Source organism: Rhipicephalus microplus, chromosome 10, assembly GCF_043290135.1.
Source record: "Rhipicephalus microplus isolate Deutch F79 chromosome 10, USDA_Rmic, whole genome shotgun sequence".
NCBI classification, from domain to species: domain Eukaryota; kingdom Metazoa; phylum Arthropoda; class Arachnida; order Ixodida; family Ixodidae; genus Rhipicephalus; species Rhipicephalus microplus.
The window spans coordinates 100,325,864-100,348,892 of NC_134709.1; the positions used below are offsets into that span (position 1 = coordinate 100,325,864).

A 23,029-nucleotide genomic window follows, 5' to 3' on the forward strand; every position below is an offset into this window, starting at 1 on the left:
GTATGAAGGGATACCGTATAGGAGAGTCGCATTTCGAGAACCAATTTTCTTTAGCGAGTGCGATTGCGAATTTTGCTGCCTTAGCGGTGAGGGCGGCAAATACGTGTCTCGGGTTGGCGATTGAGTTTCTGTCGTTTCCAGCGTCTTGTGAGTTGGCACCTGGAATCCCGTAGATGCAAGGGATGAACATCAATTGCTGGTGTTTTGAATGTATACTCTGAATGAGCCGACACTTTACAGAAACTTAAGCACGAGTTTACCGAAATGATCGCAACAACAGTTGCGATTATTTTATCAGACTCTCACATCATTCAGAGTATGGTGAAAGGGAAATTTTTTTTTGTTTCGCGGAAAGCTGTGCAATTCATTAGCTTGGCTGTCTCTTGATGTTTATTGTGTCTACCATGCGATAAGGATGTGTGAATGATGAAATGACCACTCCCGAGGTTCTATGTGAGTTCCACCAGCGTGGCTGGGGAAGGTTGATACCCATCGTTAAGATGGGAATCGTATCCCTCAAAACACTGTTACCCGTGCGAGTATAGGCTGCTTCGGTGATGAGAGTGATACCCTCAAAAGCCATGAGGTCGTACAGTTTTCGTCCTTTAGTGTCCTTCAGTGGATAACCCCAAGAGGGATGTCTAGCAATGAAATCACCTTCTATAAACAGGGGAGCACACAGAGCTTGTTTCCTGGAATTGCGGAATACCTCGATGGAGGTTTGCTTATGCGACTTGGGTCGGCTGTGTACGTTAAGCACGTATACCGGCTTCTGCGGACGCTTGACGAACTGAAGAGGTATGAAGACGTAATCAAGCTTTGTATCACGGGGCTCGAGATCTGCCGTGACCGCAGTGCAGGTGTCGTGAAATAAAATGCAGACCGATGTGTTGTGTTTATGGACATGTATGCAGTACGAGCAAAATCTGATGTCGGGGAGCATGGTGTCTTGCAACGCTATGATGTCGCCTTTCTGATCGGGGGGTGGGGAGGGGGGGTGCAGTGATTTTTTAAATAGGAGAAAAGAAGAGAAAAGTGAGCCCCGCAACTGACTGCATCTAAGTGCGACACCTCAGCAGTGGCTCACGAGGGAAGGGGATAAGGAGGGATTAAAAGGATAGAAGTAAAGATTGAGAAAGATAAGGATTGGGACGCGGTTGAAAAAGTCCGAGGACGGGGCACCACTCAGCGAGAGCTTCACGGCGTCAGGAGATCGCGGAGGGCCAATCAGTCAGCGAGAGCTGTGCTGGCATCTGTGATCGTGGGGGCTCAACCGTTCGGCACGGAATGCAGCAAGCGTGTCCTTCTGATCTAGCATACCTGTGTATTGTTGCAGCGATGCCACCTTATGGCACAAGCTTCTGCAGTTCCATTGTATTGTCTTTAGGCTTAGAGGTGATGGCGCCAAGTCTACCGGCAACCCGCTTGACGAATTCGAAAAAAAAAAACAATGAGGGTATGCCTTGGTTGCCACAATGGCGTGCCTTTGTATCCTTATTTTTCAGGGGTGAAGCAGCTCGCGGAATATAACATTAGAATTAAGGATTGTATTTCTCGCCTTAGTGTCAGTTGCAAATATCCTTGTGTAACTTAATCGTTCTAAAGTTGTCTTTCTATTATGCACAGACAAACACGTTATAGGTGGCGATGAGAAGTCGTAAAACACGAAACATCACTGGGGCCAACGTTTCGACAAGTGGTCATCAATGCAGCAATCACTGTGTGTGGTGTACATGAATCTATTCATGTCTAAAAATGTCGTGTTTGCCTTGGTATGCGTGCACGTGTATGTATGTATGTATGTATGTATGTATGTATGTATGTATGTATGTATGTATGTATGTATGTATGTATGTATGTATGTATGTATGTATGTGTGTATGTATGTATGTATGTGTATGTATGTATGTATGTATGTATGTATGTATGTATGTATGTATGTATGTATGTATGTATGTATGTATGTATGTATGTATGTGTGAATGTGTATGTATGTATGTATGTATGTATGTATGTATGTATGTATGTATGTATGTATGTATGTATGTATGTATGTATGTATGTATGTATGTATGTATGTATGTATGTATGTATGTATGTATGTATCCAAGTGAGTGCGCACGCGTTTGTGTGCTCCCACACAAATATGAAGGTTCTTTCTTCTACGTGACCGTAGGGAAATTTCTTTCGGCTTTTCACTAGCGCAGTAGTATACGAAAGCACATATAGCGGTTGAGATTCGCAGGCTTGAAATCAGGCCAAGGCTCATCGAGTAGTCGAACCCACGACTTGGGGAAGCTGTCGGGGTCCTTCACCGCACACGCGTGTGCGCGGGGTATCGCATGCAGAGATACTCCTCGACACGCGGAGAAAAAAAAAACGGAAGCAAGGAGAGAGACGGGGAAAGGGGAATCCCCGGGATTGCCCTCTTTTCTCTGACGACGACACCACCTATATTCGAGGGGGAGAACCAGGCGCGTTCCTCTTCGCCCCCAAGCTGCAAGGAGGGACGGAGTCTCCCCACTCTCTCATAATCCTCCTCCTCCTTCTTCCCCTCTTCCCCTCCTCCTGTTCTCCCGAGGTTCCGCGTGTTACATTGCGCGGTGTCGATAATACGGTGCAAGCAGGCACGCGGCAGCCCGTGGGCAAGCGCGTGGCCTCGGGCTCAGCGGAAAGAGAGCGAGGTTCCCAGGGTCTGCACCCGCGCCCAAGATGCTGGCCGAATTGTCCTTGGCTGGACTATACATGTTGCATGCCCGGCTTCGCTCGAAAATTGAATTGCAGTAGTTCGCAATTTACGCGCGCTCAAGTTTCGGGTATTCACTGTAACGGGTTCTTTTTGCTCCTGTAACCTGTTTCCGGTGAACTTTTACCTTCCCGTTTGTCGGTGCTGGTGATTTGCTTACAGTTTCAGAGGTGTCAACTATGGAGGGGGAAGGCATGACACCAGTGCATTCATAGGCATATGCGGATTTGGGGGGGGGGGGGGTCTTGATGTGGGGTTAAAGCACCCCCCAAGCTTGTCAATCTTGCATGTACATCCACACATACAAATGCCCGCACGAACGTACATAAAGTATAGTTGATCCAATAAGGTGAACCTCCTGCCCTCCCAACGAAAATATTTCTTGACACGTTCGTGGGGCTCTTATAGGTATCATAGCAAAAACCAAGGCGTGCGTAATAAGATCTGATGGCACGCTAATCTTGTGATGCACATATTACAGGTAGGCGCACACGCAACGACACAGAAAGAAGATGCAGGAGAGAGTGCAACTTGAACTCAAATGCTGACGTCTGTGTGATGGAGTAGCAGGGGGGGGGGGTACTACCATCTTTCCCACCTCCTTGAAATTTTCCAATTTCGCATGTGCATATATGCTCAATGACATACCAAGCGTGCGCAAGAACATACGTAAAGTACAGTTGAAACCCGCTCTGCCCTCCCCCCCCCCCCCCCAAAAAAAAAAAAAATCTGGCTACATCCGTGCACGGCGCGCGCAGGTGCAGTCTAGCCCGGCCGTGATCCATGGTGTGCTCATTTACGTCGCCAATACAGGTGGAGCCACCCTGACTAGTCACCTAACAAATATGCCTTTCGCTTTGGACTCACTCGGGGTCGGACTCGCCAAAATTTCGCTGAAGCGTACTTTCTCGGACTCGGCTCACGAAATTTGTATACAGTCAGACTAATTAAAACTCAGACTCACAAATGTTTTCGTCAACCTGATCGACAGACTCGGACTGAGACTCACCAAAATATTTTTCAAGCGGATTCACTGGCTGTGAGAATCACGACTCCATCAGTCTTTGGGGGAGTCTGTGTAAGTCGGCTCATGAGTAAGTTTGCTGATTTATTGATGAGGCATCTGTGCATTTGTTATTAATAAATGTTTATTCTCTTTTATTCTCTCTAAGTCTTGCACATTAAATGAATTGCACCCTTTCACCCTCTTTTGAACCCTTAATTGAAAAAGTGTCTTACTTCCTTTTACTTTTTCACTTGTATGTTGCGAACGCTCTTTCCCCCCTCTTTTTGGCACTTTTGGTAAATAAATTGTTTTACTTTATTCAATATTTTATTGCATGTTATCAATGTTTTTCGCAGCTTTGTGTGTGTGTGTGCGTGTGTGAGTGTGCGTGTGTGTGTGTGAGTGTGCGTGTGTGTGTGCACGTGTGTGTGTGTGCACGTGTGTGTGTGAGTGTGCGTGTGTGTGTGTGTGCGTGTGTGTGTGAGTGTGTGTGTGTGTGCGTGTGTGTGAGTGTGTGTGTGTGTGCGTGTGTGAGTGTGTGTGTGCGTGTGTGAGTGTGTGTGTGAGTGTGCGTGTGTGTGTGCACGTGTGTGTGTGTGTATGTGCACGTGTGTGTGCGTGTGTGTGAGTGTACGTGTGTGTGTGAGTGTGCGTGTGTGTGTGAGTGTGCGTGTGTGTGCACGTGTGTGTGTGCGTGTGTGTGTGAGTGTGCGTGTGTGAGTGTGCGTGTGTGAGTGTGTGTGTGTGCACGTGTGTGTGTGCGTGTGTGTGAGTGTGCGTGTGTGTGTGAGTGTGCGTGTGTGTGCACGTGTGTGTGTGTGCACGTGTGTGTGTGCGTGTGTGTGTGCGTGTGTGTGAGTGTGCGTGTGTGTGTGCACGTGTGAGTGTGCGTGTGTGTGTGTGTGTGTGTGAGTGTGCGTGTGTGTGTGCACGTGTGTGTGTGTGTGTGTGTGTGTGCACGTGTGTGTGTGCACGTGTGTGCGTGTGTGTGTGCAGGTGTGTGTGTGTGTGTGTGTGTGCACGTGTGTGTGTGTGTGTGTGTGAGTGAGTGTGCGTGTGTGTGTGAGTGTGCGTGTGTGCACGTGTGTGCGTGTGTGTGTGTGTGCGTGTGTGTGTGTGTGCGTGTGTGTGTGTGTGTGTGTGTGTGTGTGTGTGTGTGTGTGTGTGTGTGTGTGTGTGTGTGTGTGTGTGTGCGAGCGAGTGCGCGCGCGCGCGCGTTTAACTGTCCGATACTCCTCTTCGTAATTCCCGAATGGGCCTTTATAGGGTGTATGAATAGGGAAAAATGTCCAGTAATACAGGCGTCGGGCAAGCAGACAGCCTCTTGGATTGTGCGTGTACAGAAGAAGCGTACGTTCAATTCTTTAAGACAGGAACGACTAAATAGGAGCAACTGTTAACGGCGACTATACTCAAGCAAATGTCGGTGCTAAAGGTTCAGCGGATCTTGCGATATATTTCCAGAAGATCTCAACGGACAAAATCTGAGCACGCAGTTGAGCAATCGAGAAAGGAGCAAGAAGGTTTCATTGGCAGGGGACCCATAGAGTCGGTGCTAGGGCAAGTTCAGCTATAGCGACGGGCATCGTGCACGGTCTTCATCATAGCGAAGTTCATTGAAGAGTCGAAATAGCTTGCAGAATATACGGAGGACGTCAAGGTCTACTTCCTACCACGGCCTTTAGAGGTAAGACCTCCTTCTTCTTTTTTCTTCTTCGTTTACTGCTTCTTCTTCTTAAACGATATATCAATTCTTTATCGCCCTTCTATGTAACCTTCGTGCACCTGACGTCGTTTGCATCGACTCCGGAATCGGATGCATTAGAAACTTTCTTCACTTCATCTGGTTTCGCGTTAGCTCCGTGACCGGCCCACCTTTGAGCAAGCGATGATTTCATGTGACGTCATGATTACGTAGGTCAGCAAAAAATTATGAAGCTCGCTCAAATTCGCACATCTTAGAAATATATCTTGTTCATAGAGGGCTCACTCCAACACTGACTCATCGAAATTTTCGTCGACCTGACTTACTAGAACTGAAAATCACAAAACGTTTTCTCAAACAGACCCGCTCGGACTCAATTCACCAAAATAATACTCACCCGGACTGCCTCAGTCTCAGGCTCGATCTCAGTCTGAGTGATCGGCTGATGAAGGAAGGAAGGGCCTGGAAACTGTGGCACACACCCATGCTGGTGGATCGGCCAAGAACCGGGTAGTTCTGACGAAATACTGTTAATTGGTTAGCTTACGTTTTTTTTAACTAAAGATAAAGAGGGCGAAAATTTAATATGAGAAATGAACAATTAGAAATAACGGTTATAGAAAATAAAGCAGATGGTTTTAGCAACTACAACAAATAAATGAATGAAGCAATTTAAAAAAAGTAATTTAGGAGTAATATATATACTATAGTATGTTCTACAGTCTGAATATGATGAGTGAGCTTGCCCGCCTATGCGTGATGATGACATCCAATATTTTGGTGTTATTTATGTGTGTGACATAACGTGGTGGCCGCGATATGTGATGACGAGCATTTGCCAAGCTCTAGCAGGCGCTGACGATCAATTTTTGCGTTTGATGAGTCCCCTATGACGCATTTAACCTTAAAATGTCACAGGATCCCTAACTTACATTTGCCGAGCATGACTCTAATGCGAAAAATATTCCCCCACATTTCTTTCTCTCAGCTGATTGTATGAAAAACAAGAGGAAGACCTTATCTTTAGGTCTGGCGGTCCCATGCCGCCAAATTTGACAGCGTGGCTTCCCTCCCAAACGACTATGTTCTGCCGAGCATCAGGTCGGAAGTGTGCTTGTATCTACTTCAACGGTAGGAACCTGGCGGCAGCAATTCCCTGTCTGCCATGCACAGCAGATGCGCATGCTCAACCATTTCACCAATGTGGTGGGTCAAAGAGCGCCCAGGGGTCTTTGCCGAACAATATCGGGCCGACTTTAAGTCGAGCAGCTCAGCTATAGTCGCTAGGAAAGTCAGGACCAGGTCGGTGTAGTCCTCTACCCATTAGGAAAAACCGGGGCAGTTTCCGTTTGGCACCAGAAATCAAACCCGGAACCTACCGCATCAAAAGCAGACGGTCAACCATCCTCTGCAGGTGGCGAGATCAATCTTGGCCGTGGTGGTCGCATTTCGAAAGAAGCGAATTTAGGGGCCCCTTCGCTTTGCGATGCACGTTAAATGGCACCTTATGGTTAAAAGTTCTCCAGACCCCCCCCCCCCCCCCCCCCCAACGGTGTCCCCCATAATGGTATACGGCATATTTTTTGGAACGAAGAATCTTACGAATTATTATCGTTAGGGAGAAATCTGTGCTGTCTGTGAGCGAAAATTCGACATGCTAAAAATTCGGCAGATGCCGTTTGCCTTATATAGGGATCGAGGTTTTGAGAAGAATGCGGAGGGAAGATAACTCCATGTTAATAGCAAAACAATGACGAAATCACGCTAAAGATTCGTATGTAAATGTTGTACGCACAGACATATGTTGACGAGTCGCATATGTTTTATATAACCAGTTGTTTACACCTGCGTAACGATGCCAAGAGCAGCATGATTGTTAGCGACATCAGAAGCTTGCTCGCTTGCGTGATCCTTTTTCGTGGCTCTCACCCACTAAGGGGGGTTTGCCAAGAAACCGGCGGTTAATATAAGTCAATACCTTAAGATTATCCAGGCTAGGTAGATATGCTCAATTTGTTTTGACTTGGCGGGATTAATTTGGCATAATGTGAAAAAAAGAGAATGAAGAGAAATAATAGAATTTGTTGAAAAATGGTGGGGTAATCGTTATACGAAATTTTTCTGAAGGTCAAGTCATTACAGTGTAATAGTTAAATATTAAATGTTAGATAGACTAGTAAAAATCGAAAGCTGATCAATGGCTCAGCAAGGTAATCTTCTTGTGTTACATAGGAATTCGCAGAAAGCCCCGCAGATGTTCCTGTCGCTGAGTCCTAGCAGCCTCAAAAGACAAAATATTGGGAGTAGTAAGTGATATTCCTAGTTTTTTTTTTAAATAAAAATTTTGAAACAACTTTTTCTCTGATGTTTAAAACGGTGACAAGTGAGAAGAAAATGGTCGATATTTTCGGGTTCATTACAGCTTGAGCAGAGAGGGGATGGCTGCGTGAAATTATCGCGAGGTATGGTAGCCCTGGACTGCTACATAAATAAATTGAGCTGGATCGCGCTTAACTACAATTGACGTTAACCCCACGTGACGACTGTATCGTAATATTTCATATGTAACGTTCATGAAATTCGATAGTCAGCACCAGCGTTGCAACCGCAATTGTCATTTCGCCAACATTACACTGGAATCGTCTTTTTCCAAAACAATATCGAGACCTGGCATGGCTCTGTGATAGAATGCTTCGTTGGCACGCAGAATACTTGGGTTCAATTTCTGCTGGGGCCCTGAAATTTATTATTTGTATTCGTCGGGTCAACACTGCTGATGTCAGCTTTTTTTTTCTTAACGCTCTATAGCGTTAAATTTACCAATTTCTGTTCTCGCCATTCCTGGGTAGACATGAACTGTCAAGTACATATCCACACGCACATATCCACATGCCTGCAGCACATGCCCGTCCGTGATATATGGGCATTTGCCACACGTGTCTGCGGAAAGGTTTTGACAACGTATAAATATGCGACGGGATTGTCACATTCTAGATAGATAGATAGACAGATAGATAGATAGATAGATAGATAGATAGATAGATAGATAGATAGATAGATAGATAGATAGATAGATAGATAGATAGATAGATAGATAGATAGATAGATAGATAGATAGATAGATAGATAGATAGATAGATAGATAGATAGATAGATAGATAGATAGATAGATAGATAGATAGATAGATAGATAGATAGATAGATAGATAGATAGATAGATAGATAGATAGATAGATAGATAGATAGATATCTAAAGCATGGATGGACAAACGAATGGACGGGCGAACAGATGGACGCATGGACGGACGCTTCCGCCCACTCATTATTCACTCCGCGTATATGTTGTGAAAACCACTAACGCCATCTAGTTATATTATTGCTAAAGACATATACACAGAACACCATCTATCGAGTAACTCATAAACAAGAGGTCGCTACATACTACTACTACTACTACTACTACTACTACTACTACTACTACTACTACTACTACTACAGAGGAGGGAATGACCGAGAGACTAAGGAGCTTCGCCCCTAAGGTTGGTTCTCTCCTAAATACTCCAACACTGCACTGTTTCAATGCAATTACTATGTGTGATTCCTTTTCGAATACATGTGAGATGATCGTCATAAAGGCTGGCATGTCTGGCATAATATAACCCTTTTGCAAGAACTGTAGTGATTGTACACAAACTGTGTATACGCGCACTGAAGTAGTAATAATTTAATAATTTATTTCCAATGTACCTGCTGCTGGGACTCCGTTTTCGCTCATTCAAAATCATATTCTTTACCGTTGAATACAAACAACCCTATGCGTGACACTGTCCAATATCTCTCACGCCGTATTGATCAGAAATTGTCTGAAAGACTGGGTGCAGACAGCGCATCGCATTTGGACGATAATGCCACCCGTGACTGTCGCATTGAGACAGGCGCCGCTGTGTCTATCCACCAAGCTCGCGAGGCAGCTCATCGTCTCATCAGTCTCCGCGTGGGAGCGGCCCGCGACACAGTGGTCTGTGTTTTGGAGGACCCAATAGAAGTTTATCCAATGCGACCCAATGTCTGGAGAAGAGGTTGTAGCAGGCGTCATATACTCCAGGAAGAAGCCCTGCCGCGGTGGTCTAGCGACTAAGGTACTCGGCTGCTGACCCGCAGGTCACGGGATCGAATTCCGGCTGCGGCGGCTGCATTTCCGATAGAGGCGGAAATGTTGTAGGCCCGTGTGCTCAAATTTGAGTGCACGTTAAAGAACCCCAGGTGGTCGAAATTTTCGGAGCCCTCCACTGCGGCGTCTCTCATAATCGTATGGTGGTTTTGGGACGTCAAACCTCACATATCTATCTAATGAAAACATTAGAATTCAATCAACCAAAGGAACAAGCAGGATTTCGAACAGGCTACTCAACAATCGACCACATTCATACTATTAATCAGATAATATAGAAATGCTCAGAATATATCCAACCAATATACAAAGCTTTCATAGATTACGAGAAGGCGTTTGATTCAGTAGAAATATCAGCAGTCATGCAGACCCTGCGGAATCAGGGCGTCAATGAAGTATATATAAACATTCTGGAAGAAATCTACAGGGGATCAACTGCTGCCATAGTGCTTCATAAAGAAAGCAACAGAATACCAATCAAGAAGGGTGTAAGGCAGGGAAACACAATCTCCCCAACGCTATTTACCGCGTGCTTACAGGAGGTTTTCAGAAGCCTAGAATGGGAACAGTTAGGGATAAGAGTTAATGGAGAATACCTTAGTAACCTGTGCTTCGCCGATGACATTGTATTGCTCAGTAACTCAGGGTTCGAATTGCAACTCATGATTACGGAGTTAGACAAGGAGAGCAGAAAGGTGGGTCTTAAAATTAATCTGAAGAAAACGAAAGTAATGTAAAACAACCTCGGAAAGGAGCAGCGCTTCGAGATAGGTAATAGTGCACTTGTAGTTGTAAAAGACTATGTCTACTTAGGGCAGGTAATAACCGCAGAGCCGAACCACGAGATTGAAGTAACTAGAAAAATAAGAATGGGGTGGAGCACATTCGGCAAGCACTCTCAAATTATGACAGGCAGATTGCCACTATCGCTCAAGAGGAAGGTATATAACAGCTGCATCTTGCCGGTACTTAGCTACGGAGCAGAAACCTGGAGACTTACAAAGAGGGTTCAGCTTAAATTGAGGACGACGCAGCGAGCAATGGAAAAAAATAATAGGTGTAACCTTAAGAGGCAAAAAGGGAGCAGAATGGATTAGGGAACAAACGGCGGTTAAGGATATCATAGTTGAAATCAAGAAGAGGCAATGGACATGGGCCGGGTATGTCGCGCGTAGACTGGATAACCGCTGGTCACTAAGGGTAAGTAACTGATTCCCAGAGAAGGCAAGCGGGCTAGGGGGAGACAAAAGGTTAGATGGGCAGATGAGATTAAGAAGTTTGCGGGTATAAATTGGCAACAGCAAGCACAGGACCGAGTTCACTGGCGGAACATGGGAGAGGCCTTTGTCCTGTAGTGGACGTAGTCAGGCTGATGATAATGATTATGATGATGATGATGATGATATATTTATCTACTCCGGGAAGAAGAGGAAGCACCGGGAGTTTCAGCTAATGTCCTCGACTAAGTGGCTGCCTGGCAGAGTCTTGTACCGGAAAAGATTTGTGAGAGCTTACAATATTCTCCAATCGTGAAACTGCAATTATCAGGGCACAATTGCAGCAAAATATTACATTTTTCACATCATGCTAAATAGGCAGGCACCCACACGAAAATTAGCAGCATTGCAAAAAAACGCGTTTGAATTTCATTTTAACACTGCGACTGATCCTTCTTTCACCTCGTGATAGTAAGCTACACCATAACAATTTGAGTTTGTCGAAGTTGCACTTTAACGAACTTGTTTCTGCAGGTCCCTTGAGATTCGTTCAAATGAAGTTTCACGGTGTACGGTGTAGTGAAGCTAAATGCAACTAGCATTGAGCAAATGCTTATGAGTGGTATACAAGGAAATTCGTGTAAATTTTGAGGGCCCATTTTCTTTCTTAGGTACAAGAAACTAACAGATAATGATGCCAAAAAAGTATAGGGGATGTTATTGGAAGTAATTGTAGTACGAATGCTCAGAAATAAAACTGGACGAAAAGATAACTTTCCAGCGACCGGATCTGAACCTGCGACCTTCTAATAGCGCGTTCGATGCTCTACCACTGAGCTACAGTGGCGGTCACGCCGCCGTTAATTTTAGAGGGTATATAAGTGCATTTAAACGTGGAAGTAGAGTGCCTCGATGTGCGTACCCTACGTGGGAGTAATATTCTCGGATTTTACGTGGGAGTATCTGTCCGCGCCAGCTGCTGCCCCTGCAGCATGCGACGAGTGTGGAATACTCTTTCGTGGCCTCCGAGATTGCGGGCGCGTGGTGGGAATCCACCGCGCGCCCGCAATTTCGGACACCATGACTCTTTCTTGCTTGTTGGCGTCACGTAATGCTGATAAATAAGTTATGATCACTGTTGGAACCCCATGAACTCAATTTTCGAAAGCACCCGGCCCAAGTGTGTAGTAGCTCCTATAGTTCGCAATAACGACCAGTGGCAGCTTATTTATGGGCTCCCCTTTTGGCATCATTATCTGTTGGTTCCCGTTCATGTTGTGCCGTACAAGGGCATTTTTATACAATTGCGTGGATGTTACCCTATTGCAATGCTTGCCCTATAGGACACGCAAAGCTTGAAACAGAGAAACTGGATGATTCTGAAGGCCAATCTCATTGAAGTTCGTTTTACACGCTGATTCTCTAAGCAGGGAGGTCTGGTTTAAACGACACAGGCAGTCACAGACCTGACACGGATGTACAAACTGCAGACACAGAACCTCGCGCTGAAACTAAGCGTTCACGAGTCTCATAAGTTTATGGGCACGCCATCATTGGTGTATGTGGCGTCGGTATATCTTCAAAGGTTAATTCTAAAACCAAACCAAATTTACTAAAGACGAAACACAAAAAAAAAAAGAAAGAAAGAGAGCGGCATTTCTCAGCTGATGAGAATTTGAACGCTATGCTGCAGCTCTTGGGAAAGCTGAAAACGATGCTCATGGAGTCGCGACAAGGTATACGCAATGCTAATGCGATTTACTGATTACTTTCAATTTTGATTGCGTTAACCATGTCATGTAAATAACGGCGTTTGAACCATATACGTATAGCGTCGTATATACATTTCATTGGGGGTCCCTTCTGACACTAACGCACGTCGGTGCTTGTTTCTGGCGTTTAATTGACTGATGTAATAATTCTGTTAGCTGTTATAGAGCCACATGAACTTAATTTACGAAAGCACCTGCAACAAACGCGTCTGGTTTGCGATAACGAATCTAGGTTGCTTCTCCAGGCTCTATCCGCGCAGTGTTGTACGATGTCTGTTCAATATTGCGCCCACCCGCTAATTCTTACTCCGCTTAATACGGACAATTTTTGGGCCTTCGTGATCAAATTAATAAGCCTTTACTTTATTGAAGCTCGACATAACTGGTGTTCTGTGGACAATGAGTCATGTGAAGGTAAATACTCGGTTACACGACAATTTAGTTTTATTTTATTGATTTTTGTTATGTCGAGTTTTAACTGTGCACGCGATCCTAACCACGTCCACAGTAATACCAGATACTCTGGTAGTACTGCTGGAAGTGTCCTAATTGAAATATTGAAGTCGATTTTGAGATATCGTCAAGATCTAAAATAGCAGCAGTGTTCTGTGCTAATCACGAATGACGCTGTGAACCAGTATATAAGGAACTGATTGCAATGTTCTCTTGAACCTAAACATGTGTTTCCTGCGCACCCTTAATGCCCCAAAACAGGACAATGGCCCCGAAATTTCTAAACTCACTTTTAATCCAATGTTACCAGGAATTGCTCTGCGGCTCGCTTTTCTCTGTGGTGTCTGCTGTGGTGTCTGCAGGGCGCTCGACTGCTGATCCGAAGGTCGCAGGTTCGTTCTCGGTTATACGACAGTCACATTTGGGTGGAGGCAAAATCATAGGTCAGCAAAACTTGTGGGGCTCACTCAGATTCACTCGTGAAATATATTTTGAGCTTTGGACACACTCGTACTCACACTTATATGTGAATGTGACTACGAGTGTGTCCAAAGCTCTATAGAAAATCTATAGATTTTTGAACTGGACTCACTCGCATTCAGACTCGCCGAAGTGTTACTCACCCGGACTCACTCACACACACAGCTCGATCTTAGTGACTCTGAGTGAATGGACTCATGAGTTAGTTGGCCGACCTATGGGTGAGAGGCCCGTGAGCTGTCCCAAGGCAGTGCACTTTAAAGAACTCGAAATTTCCGGAGCCATCCCACTAGGACGTCTCTCATAATGTGTCGTGGTGCGACGTAAAACCATAGATAATTTTGTTCTCGTACTTTTTTTTTCCAGCAGAGTTTTTTTTTTTATTTCGTGCTTCACGCGTCAGCCCGAAATGGTGCGGCTCATGCATCACAGCGCATTGTTCTGCAGAACAATACAATTGAACTCTTTTTCTTGCATGGAGCACCAGTGTTAGCATGGATAGTATTCTGGTATGTCAGCCTTGCCTTGCATCCCTATCGAGAAAATGATTTAGTTTTGCCCACTCACAAAGAGAGAGAGAGAGAGAGAGAGAGAGAGAGACGATATGCATGAGTAGTTAAGTGCACAATGGGCGCACCGTGCGTCGTCTGTCGCTTTACATTGATGTAAGTTGCGTGCTTAGTCTTTCACGTTAAGAGATAGAGAAGCGGTGTGCATAAATAGTTAGGTGCACAATGGGAGACGGGGGCACTACGGAATTTTATTATTGGGTGCGTGGTGTCATCTGCCTCTCCAATACGGCTGTGATTTTAATTGGGGTATTATCAACGGCCGTATGAAACGACACGTTTTCTGCAATACGTTTCTCAATACAATTGTGCAATACTTTTCTCAGATTCGAGGTAAACTTCTTGGAGATGCAGCTGGTCTGTGCAAACTTGACTGATTGCAATAACACCTGTGTGCGTATAAAAGAAGAAACCTATACGCAACTGTACGCAACTTGTAGCTGAGCGCGGACAACGGCATCCCCTGAGCGCCAAGCTTTGCACCGTATGCTACATGCTTGTAGTACAACGCTCCATGGCAGTGGGTGCACCTTCGTGCAAATAAATACGTGCCATGTGACGAGCCGTCCGTACTGAACGGAGCTGCAGTGCGGCCGTCGAGTCATTCCGGCGCCGCCGCGTTTTGTGAACGGGTGGCGAGGTCATCGCTTAATGCGAACACCAACATTGTGCGCACTAAGCGGAGCGCATTTCCCCGAGCATTGACCTACTTTTCGGGAAGCGCGAGATTTACTACGCTCCTTACCTCTTCCCTCTCCCGGCCGTCCTCCTCGGCCAGCGGCTGGAGCGCCGAGTCAGGGACGCGTCCTCTCTTCCCTCCTCCTCTCTAGTTATCTCTCTATTTATTTAATAAAGAGCCCACCCGATGTTAGCGTTGCAGCGGCCGCATAGCAGACGAAAAACGGGCTGACTATTGCAGACGGCATTTTGGGATCGCTGAGTAGCGATAAAATTTTCGCATGCTGCTTGGGAATGTTTTCGTAAAAGCAAAATTTTTTACACAAAAAAAACAAAAATGCACAGCTATGATAGTGGAAGCGAAGCGTCTGCTGGTGCGGCTGTTGCGTGCTCTATTTTATTTCGTCTCTTTGCCGTCTCGCCGATGCATTTCTATTTGCTGCTCGACACCGGTAAGGGAGCACCGGAGAAAGGGAACGCGACCGTGTGACCTAGTGGCTGACAGCGGCGAAGGCGAGGGTGAGGCCATCTAGGATCTGCGGACCCCGGGCAAGCCCGGGGCCCGGGACTTCGCTGTGGACCTTCAACGGGAGGCGGAGCCAAACGACGGCCGCCAGCCCAGCCTTCGCGGTGGTTTCAAAAGACAAGGGTTAGTAGAGAAACTCGTCCCAATCTGTGAGCTTAATAACGTAACGCAAATGTGGCATTAAATTATTTTTACAAGTTGGTGCGCCATCTATGAGGTTAAAAAAACACCATTTTGAGCAAACTGTAACATATAAATTGACTGTAATCTTTATTCATATAGGATGTAGATGACAACCAATATTTTGAGCGTTACCATTTCTTTTTTTTCTGGAATTGTTGAAAGTTGAAGACAGGCCAGACGGCTATGGTCGATTACGCTGGACCAGTGAATAATTTCACCACAAATCTTGCGCTTCAAAACTAAACATATTTGCTCTAACTAAACGTGGTTTACAATTCGCCCCGTCATCTATAGAAGCTAGAAACTACACTATTTTTGCTCAAGTTGGACTTGGATAGATGTTCAATAACGTTTATTTATTTCATCAGAAGATAGTCGCTAGTATCGTGAAGCTTTTAATGCTGAAGCTAAAAAAAAATAGGAGAAAATTTGAAGTGAGGTTTCCCGGTTGGGGATGGTTACGCGACTAATTTTGCTGCGACCAGCGATTGGCGTTGACTCACGCGATAAAGTCACCACGCGACGAACCGTACAAGGAGCGTAGGTAGAAATTTTTTTCGGTTGTCCGGGCAAGGAGCTCAACCTGTTCAACCACACTCTATGAACTGCGTGGGTTTGTATGTGCGCATGCGAATATACGCAATCAAACTTTTAAAAAATTAAAAAAAAGTTCCGCCCCCCCACCCACCCCCAGTTACGCCCTGAACCATTGGAGTTGAATGGTGCGAAGCGTAGACCAAACAAGAAAAAAAAGAAACAATTTGTAATTGATGTTTTTGCTGTAGTGCAAACTTGCACTCCTTCCCAGGCTTGGCGCCCTTTGTTTGAACTCCCTGGCCCCGGGTTGCATCCAATGGCGACCGAGCGAGGGTAACTTTGTAAGTTTGCGTTAGCTCTACATTTTGTCAGCATTGAAGGGAATAATTGTCATGAACTTTTTTTTTCTTTGCTTTATGCACAAAACGTAGCGTGCCAAACACCAGCTTTTATTTTCTGCTAGAAAAAAAAATTGGACAGATCCCACTCATAATGCGAGTCAATACTATAGATGCGAAGCAATATACTAGTGGTATTTGCATTTTTTTTTCTATTGCCTGAACCAAGCGTTGTTTGGCCGACTGAAAAAACAGACCCCCCGCCGTGGGGGTCTAGTGGCTAAGGTACTCGGCTGCTGACCCGCAGGTAGCGGGATCGAATCCCGGCTGCGGCGGCTGCATTTCCGATGGAGGCAAAAATGGTGTAGGCCCGTGTGCTCAAATTTGGGCGCACATTAAAGAATCCCACGTGGTCAAAATTTCCGGAGCGCTCCACTACAGCGTCTCTCATAATCATATGGTGGTTTTGGGACGTTAAACCCTAGATATCAATCAATCAGACAGACAGACAGACAGACAGACAGACAGACAGACAGACAGACAGACAGACAGACAGACAGATAGATAGATAGATAGATAGATAGATAGATAGATAGATAGATAGATAGATAGATAGATAGATAGATAGATAGATAGATAGATAGATAGATAGATAGATAGATAGATAGATAGACAGACAGATAGATAGATAGATAGACAGACAGACAGACAGACAGACAGACAGACAGATAGATAGATAGATAGACAGACAGACAGACAGACAGACAGACAGACAGACAGATAGATAGATAGACAGACAGACAGACAGATAGATAGATAGATAGATAGATAGATAGATAGATAGATAGATAGATAGATAGATAGATAGATAGATAGATAGATAGATAGATAGAGAGAGAGAGAGAGAGAGATAGATAGATAGATAGATAGATAGATAGATAGATAGATAGATAGATAGATAGATAGATAGATAGATAGATAGATAGATAGATAGATAGATAGATAGATAGATAGATAGATAGACAGACAGACGGACGGACAGACAGACAGACAGACAGACAGACAGAGAACTCTATTAGACCCTGAGGCCCTTTCCCTCTGGATTGCCTGAAGTTACGTATGGAGCGATGAGCTCCGGAAGGCCTCCTCCCAGTCGCCTTCACCGGATAGAGGGCCATTAGGTAACGCGGGGCATTGCCAAAGCATGTGCGCTTAAGAACAGTAAGTTTCGTTGCAGTCCGGACAGTTTGAATCAATTTCTGTTGAGATACGACTCTCAAATCTTCGGCGCTCACCCAAGTCGACTTTTACCATTGCCTCTGAGCTACAATCACCGACCAACTCACATGCACTGCGCACATAACTAACCTTATAAAAGACTTTTCCAAATCGCTTGGTTCCCTCTAGCGATCGCTTTTTCTATCCACACTCCATGTCCGCAAATTTGCTTATACGAAACGTTCATTCGGACAAAACTTGAGTATGCCTCAGCGACTTGGAACTCTCACCAGACTTATCTTATTGGCTGACTTGAGGCTGTACAAAATCGAGCAGGGCGTTTTATTGCTTCAAACTATGTGACTGGCACACTAGTATCACTTCCATAAAATCTTCCCTCAGCATACCTAGTCTATCTCTTCAGCGTAAAATTTCACAACTTTCCTTTTCCACAAACTGTATTTTAATTTCCCTCACCTAAGAGACTGTTTGTTTCTTCTGCCCAACCGCACTTCAGACCGTCTATTTATTAACCCCAGTGTTCAACGCTTACATGATACCAATCAAGCATTCAACAAATCCTTCCTACCAACTGCTATTGAGCTATGGAATGCGTTGCCTGAACAAATAGTACATGAGCAAGACTCCAATAAATTTAGACACCTACTTTCATGTTTTCTCCTAATCGGCCATCATAATAGTGTTATTTCATGTACTATTGTTTTTGTAACGGCATTTATACCACTTGTTCTGCCTATTGCGCTGTCTTTTCCTCGCTTTAGAAAGTGAAATCATGTATTCTGTATTTTTCTAACATTTTATTTTTTTTCTTAGCATTGCAGAGTAATGATTATGATGTTATTGATTTTCTTGCCCCATTCTATTTTATTTTTGGTGCTTTTGTCCCCCCCCCCATGTAATACCCTTAAAAGGGCCTTTCTTTGAGGGTAAGATAAATGATGATGATGAAGGTGATGATGATGATGATGATGATGAGAAATCCCAGCGAGGGGAATGAGCCTGTCGAGAGCATTCTACGTGCGGCTAGTAGTATTAAGTTATTCTTAAAAGAGAGAAAAGAAGATAAAAGTGAGCCCCGTAACTGACTGCATCTTAATGCGACACCTCCACAGTGGCTCACAAGGGATGGGGTAAAGAGGGATTGAAATGGATGAGGAGGATTAAAAGGAATAGGCATAGAGATAGGGGCAGAGACAGAGCGACCCACATACAGAAGTAAGGAGAATATATGAAAGATGGACACGGTCGAAGGAGTCCGAGGACGGGGCACCCCTCAGCGAGAGAGCTTCACGGCGTCAGGAGATGGCGTAGGGTGAGCCAGTCGGCCAGAGCTGCGCTGTCGTCGGAGATCGCGGGGGCACAACTGGTCGGCACGAAATCCAGAGAGCGAGTGTCCTAAGTGTGACTCAGACCTATCTAACTTCGGGTGGGAGAGGATTTTTTTTTTTCCGGACGAGGGAGGGGGTCCCTCGAGGAAATCACATGAGGAATCAACAATAATTCAGGAATAATTTAGGGGCGTGATGTGGCTCACGCGCTGTTTATGTAATGACCTGTTTATTGCAAAGTGCTCCTTTACGGCGCCCCTAATCAAAATGTCGTGATTTTGGGACGATTTGCGACCGCGAGAACGCTCAGGCATAGGCTTCTGAATAAATTATAAATAGAAACGCTCGAAGTGCCATTGGCTCGTCAAGCAATGCTGCGAATTAAGAGAAAGCGACATAAGTAATTGCGAGAGGTGAATTCGTAGTTCCGAGCTTGAGAGGAAAGAACGTGTACGTTATAAACCTGGTGGCTGCGAAGATAAGGCCCACACCGCCACCGCTCCGATAACATGGCGTGCCGCATTCTTGACTGCTCGTGAGGTGCCGCAATATCCTGTCGGCGTCAATCATGCCGTACGAAGCGGATTGCGTGGAGGAGAATATGCGGCGTCAACCGCCGCGACGGAAGTCGTCTTTCTGGTAACAGGAAACGCCACAATGTCGAATAATAAATAAACAAGCAGCGCCGACGGGTCTACAAGTCCTGCGGTGCAGCCAACTTCAACGGAGCCCGCTTGGGTCGGCTGAGCATCCCAAGAGCCCGGTGCTCGGGGCCAGAGCCGCGGTTCGACTGAGACGTTCGCGTTTTCTCCGCGCTGTGTCGCTGCGGGCGGCGCCGGTGGAAAGCCCCGGCCGCTCCCCGGGCGTGACGTAGCGGCCCGGGGGCCGCGGATTTTAGTGCGCATCGGCGACTACGCAGGCCGGGACACTTTTTCCTGCGTATGGCCGCGGCCGGCGGCTGCAACGCTATGGGGGATGCATATTTGGAGCGAAAACATTAGTTCGCAGTTCGAATTTGCAGCGCAAATCGCTGAGCGAGGAGCCTCAAGTGCAGAGGAACGTCCCTAACACCAAGAATGAGCAGAAGCATGCGTAAGTGAAGCGCAACGGCCAACTTTCGGCACGGTCTTTTTGCAGTGCTCGACCCCAAGTTTGGACAGAGCTGGGCCCAGGCGCGGAGTAGGGCGCACTGTTGCAACCAGGTAGCGCAACCTGTCCAGGCCTAAGAGCGGACGACGCACTGCACGCTCAAAAGCGCGTTTATGAAACGTAATCTACAAAATTAATGTAATGGCCGTGTCATCGAGTAATTTGCCGTCACAGAAATAGCCGGGACGTCTAAGTTGGCCCCAGAAGGTAGCGAATAGTTTTGCAGTCGGTGCGCGCCCAGTGGGGCCGACGTTTTGCACAGCCAACCTCTCCGGTGTCGCAAGCGTTCCGTGTCAGCAAGGTTCATTGGCTCTTCCCCGCGCCTAACGACGCGTCAGATGACAGCGATGGACAGCGGTACCATTTCGACGTCGGCGTCAGGAACGAAGCCGTGAACCTCTTTGATTTAAGCACCGCTTTCTCGCACTTCGCGCGCGCCCCGCACTGTCCCCAAAGTCGCGCAAACTTTTGCGGCGAGCGCGCGAATTCTAGCCTCGACGCCAGCGCGTCCCTTCGTCGTCTGTTTCGGAAAAATCGTCTGCAACCGCGAGAGACAGCTGCAGCAACGGCACTAAAAGCCGCTAAGCAGCAACGGCAACCAAGTGTCGGAAATCGTGAGACAAAACTAGGTGACTGCCACGGAACGTGGGATCGTTTTCGTGAATTTTGTGCTGTCGTGCCGAACTTGGATGACAAGCCGAGTCAAAGGCGAGAGAAAGGTGGCAGCCGAGAAAGTTTTTCCTCGCCGGTAACCTCGGCTCCAGCGTACAGGCGACCAAACCCCACGCTGTGTGTGTTTTGTGCGTGCGTGCGTGCGGTTTTTTGTCGCCGGTTGAATGGGGCGCCTTGTCGTAAAAAAGCGAGTAGCGTAGACAGGCTGCAAAAGCGACGGGACCCGATGCTGACGACGTCCGAGGCGGCGGCATGCGAAAGTTGTCCAAGTCCAAGAGCGGTGACAAGGCGGCGTCGTCGTCGGCGTCCGGCGGGTCCCACGACGCGACGGCGCTGCGCCTAGCCAGCTACCGCGCCGGCGAAGTGTCCGTGCCGTCGTCGACGGAAAGCCCTAAGGTTAGTCCTAGCTCGCCCGAAGACGATCACGGGCCGAGTTCGTCGGAACCTGTTGCCTCTTCGGAACGACGTGTCATGAGCGGTCTCGACCAGCCCTCGACGAGCCGGGGAGACGTCGTCAAGGTGCGTACACGTTTGCGTAGTGCCATCTCCGCACACGGGGTTCTAGGCGTGAGTGGCTTTCTCTTTTTGTCTTTTCACGCTCCGCGTGGATCGTGTGCTGGTTCCCCCCTTTCCCTCGCTTTTCATCGATTGTTTGATGCCGGGGCATTAGCATTTCGGGCGTGCAGCTCGGAGTTTTGGTGGGCTGTCACAACTCGGGCTCCGGCCCCGTCAGTGCACGCCCGCGAAGCAAACCCAACGACGCGGCGGCGTTTTTGTTGTTTCTTATCCCGTCCTCGCGGGGTGCATTTCGAGGGTAGCCACCGATAAGCTTGGGGCAGGTGTCAGTTCCTGTCAGCGCACCCAGTAGCAGCGCCATTCGTTCAGGTTTCTCGAAGTTTCTCTGGTCGCACAGACCGGCAGTCGCCCTCGCGAAAGCGACCCAACGAAATGTCGTCGCCGCTTTTTGAGGCGAAAGTCGTCGGCAAACTCGATGTCATCTCGCTGCAAAGCTGTCGTGTCGAAGTATCGGCGCTTGAAACATCGCGTTGGTGGGTGCTCCCATGCCGATTCGTTTTCTGACTTCGACGAATATTGCTGCCAATGAGATACAGTATTGCTCAACTCTCGATACAAACTTAGGTCCTTGACCACCTCGGCTACGACCCCGCTTTTACGCGTGAAACTTGCGCACGTGTGACATTATATGGGTGGCGCACGATACACTACTTTCGATCGCGATCTAGCCCGATCGGGTTTGAACTTTGCGATTGGTCGGCTTGTGATTGTGCAAAGCTGCGCAAAGGAGCGAATCGCGGTGTTGAAATATAAGGTGCGGCATCGACCTACACCCGGTTAGTGCGGGCGAAGCATCTTACTGTACTCGTCACACATGTCATTAGGTTTTAAGATATCGTTACGTATTTTCATCTACCTACTGCTTACGTACAAGTCCCTCTGTCGCGTTACTGTTGTTGTAAGCATAATTAAGAACAGTGCGATATAAGCACGGAAAACATGCGTGGAAACAGGACTAGCACAGTTTTTAACTATGGATAAGCATTGAGTGGCTCGCGTATGCACGCTAGTAAGTTGTTTTAGCAAAGTGCCTGGATCGTTATTGTAGCAAGTGTCAGTTTTGCAAAGGCGTGTCCTGATACACATCCAGTGATGTAAGTGCTGCTCCAAACAGTCAGTTTTGTTAAATTGCTCCAAACCTGCTCCGAAATGGCACTGCGAGAATGAGAATGCCCAACTTTTACTCCTAAAGAAACTTAAAGGGATCTGTTTACTATCATCCCAGCTAGTGTGCAGCATTATCAGCTCTGATCTCGTTTGTGCGACAAGTACTGGCCCATCAAGCATATAGCTCATTTGGCAGTTTTTATTTTTTTCAGCTAGACTTGCAGGATAGTGTGGTGAAATGTGAAAATGAGCAGGATTGCTTTTATCTTGTACCAATTATCTACTGCTTATCTGGTAACAGTTGTGTGGGACCATGGTTACTTTTAAAATGTGGTGCTTAGCCTTGCCGATTTGAATTGATTTGTGCTACAAATACTAGTAGTTTAATTACATAGCTCATTTCACAGCACATCTTTGATAACCATCATTTTAATTACTTGCTTCTTGAAATTAACATTGATTGTTTTCTATGGAATATATTTTATAATAAATAATATTTACAAGATGCTTTAACAATGCTTCGAACTCCAAATTGGTGTATAGGAAAATTTGTATCTGCTCCTAAAACACCAATAGC

General features: G+C 46.3%; 1 protein-coding gene across 4 annotated transcripts in view; it reads left to right on the plus strand.

Annotated features, from left to right (window-relative positions):
- The first annotated feature begins 19,895 nt into the window (after positions 1-19,895).
- The window catches only part of LOC119181314 (uncharacterized), a 119,947-nt gene continuing 116,813 nt past the window's right edge, over positions 19,896-23,029 (plus strand). For 2 of the 4 annotated variants that reach the window (XM_075875954.1, XM_075875956.1), the window contains exon 1: positions 19,899-21,288. In XM_075875954.1, the coding sequence (XP_075732069.1) occupies positions 21,022-21,288 (267 nt within the window). In that variant the 5' untranslated portion in view covers positions 19,899-21,021. Of the gene's footprint in view, positions 21,289-23,029 lie in introns of all 4 variants that reach the window. The other 2 variants (XM_075875952.1, XM_075875953.1) reach the window with 2 other exon arrangements.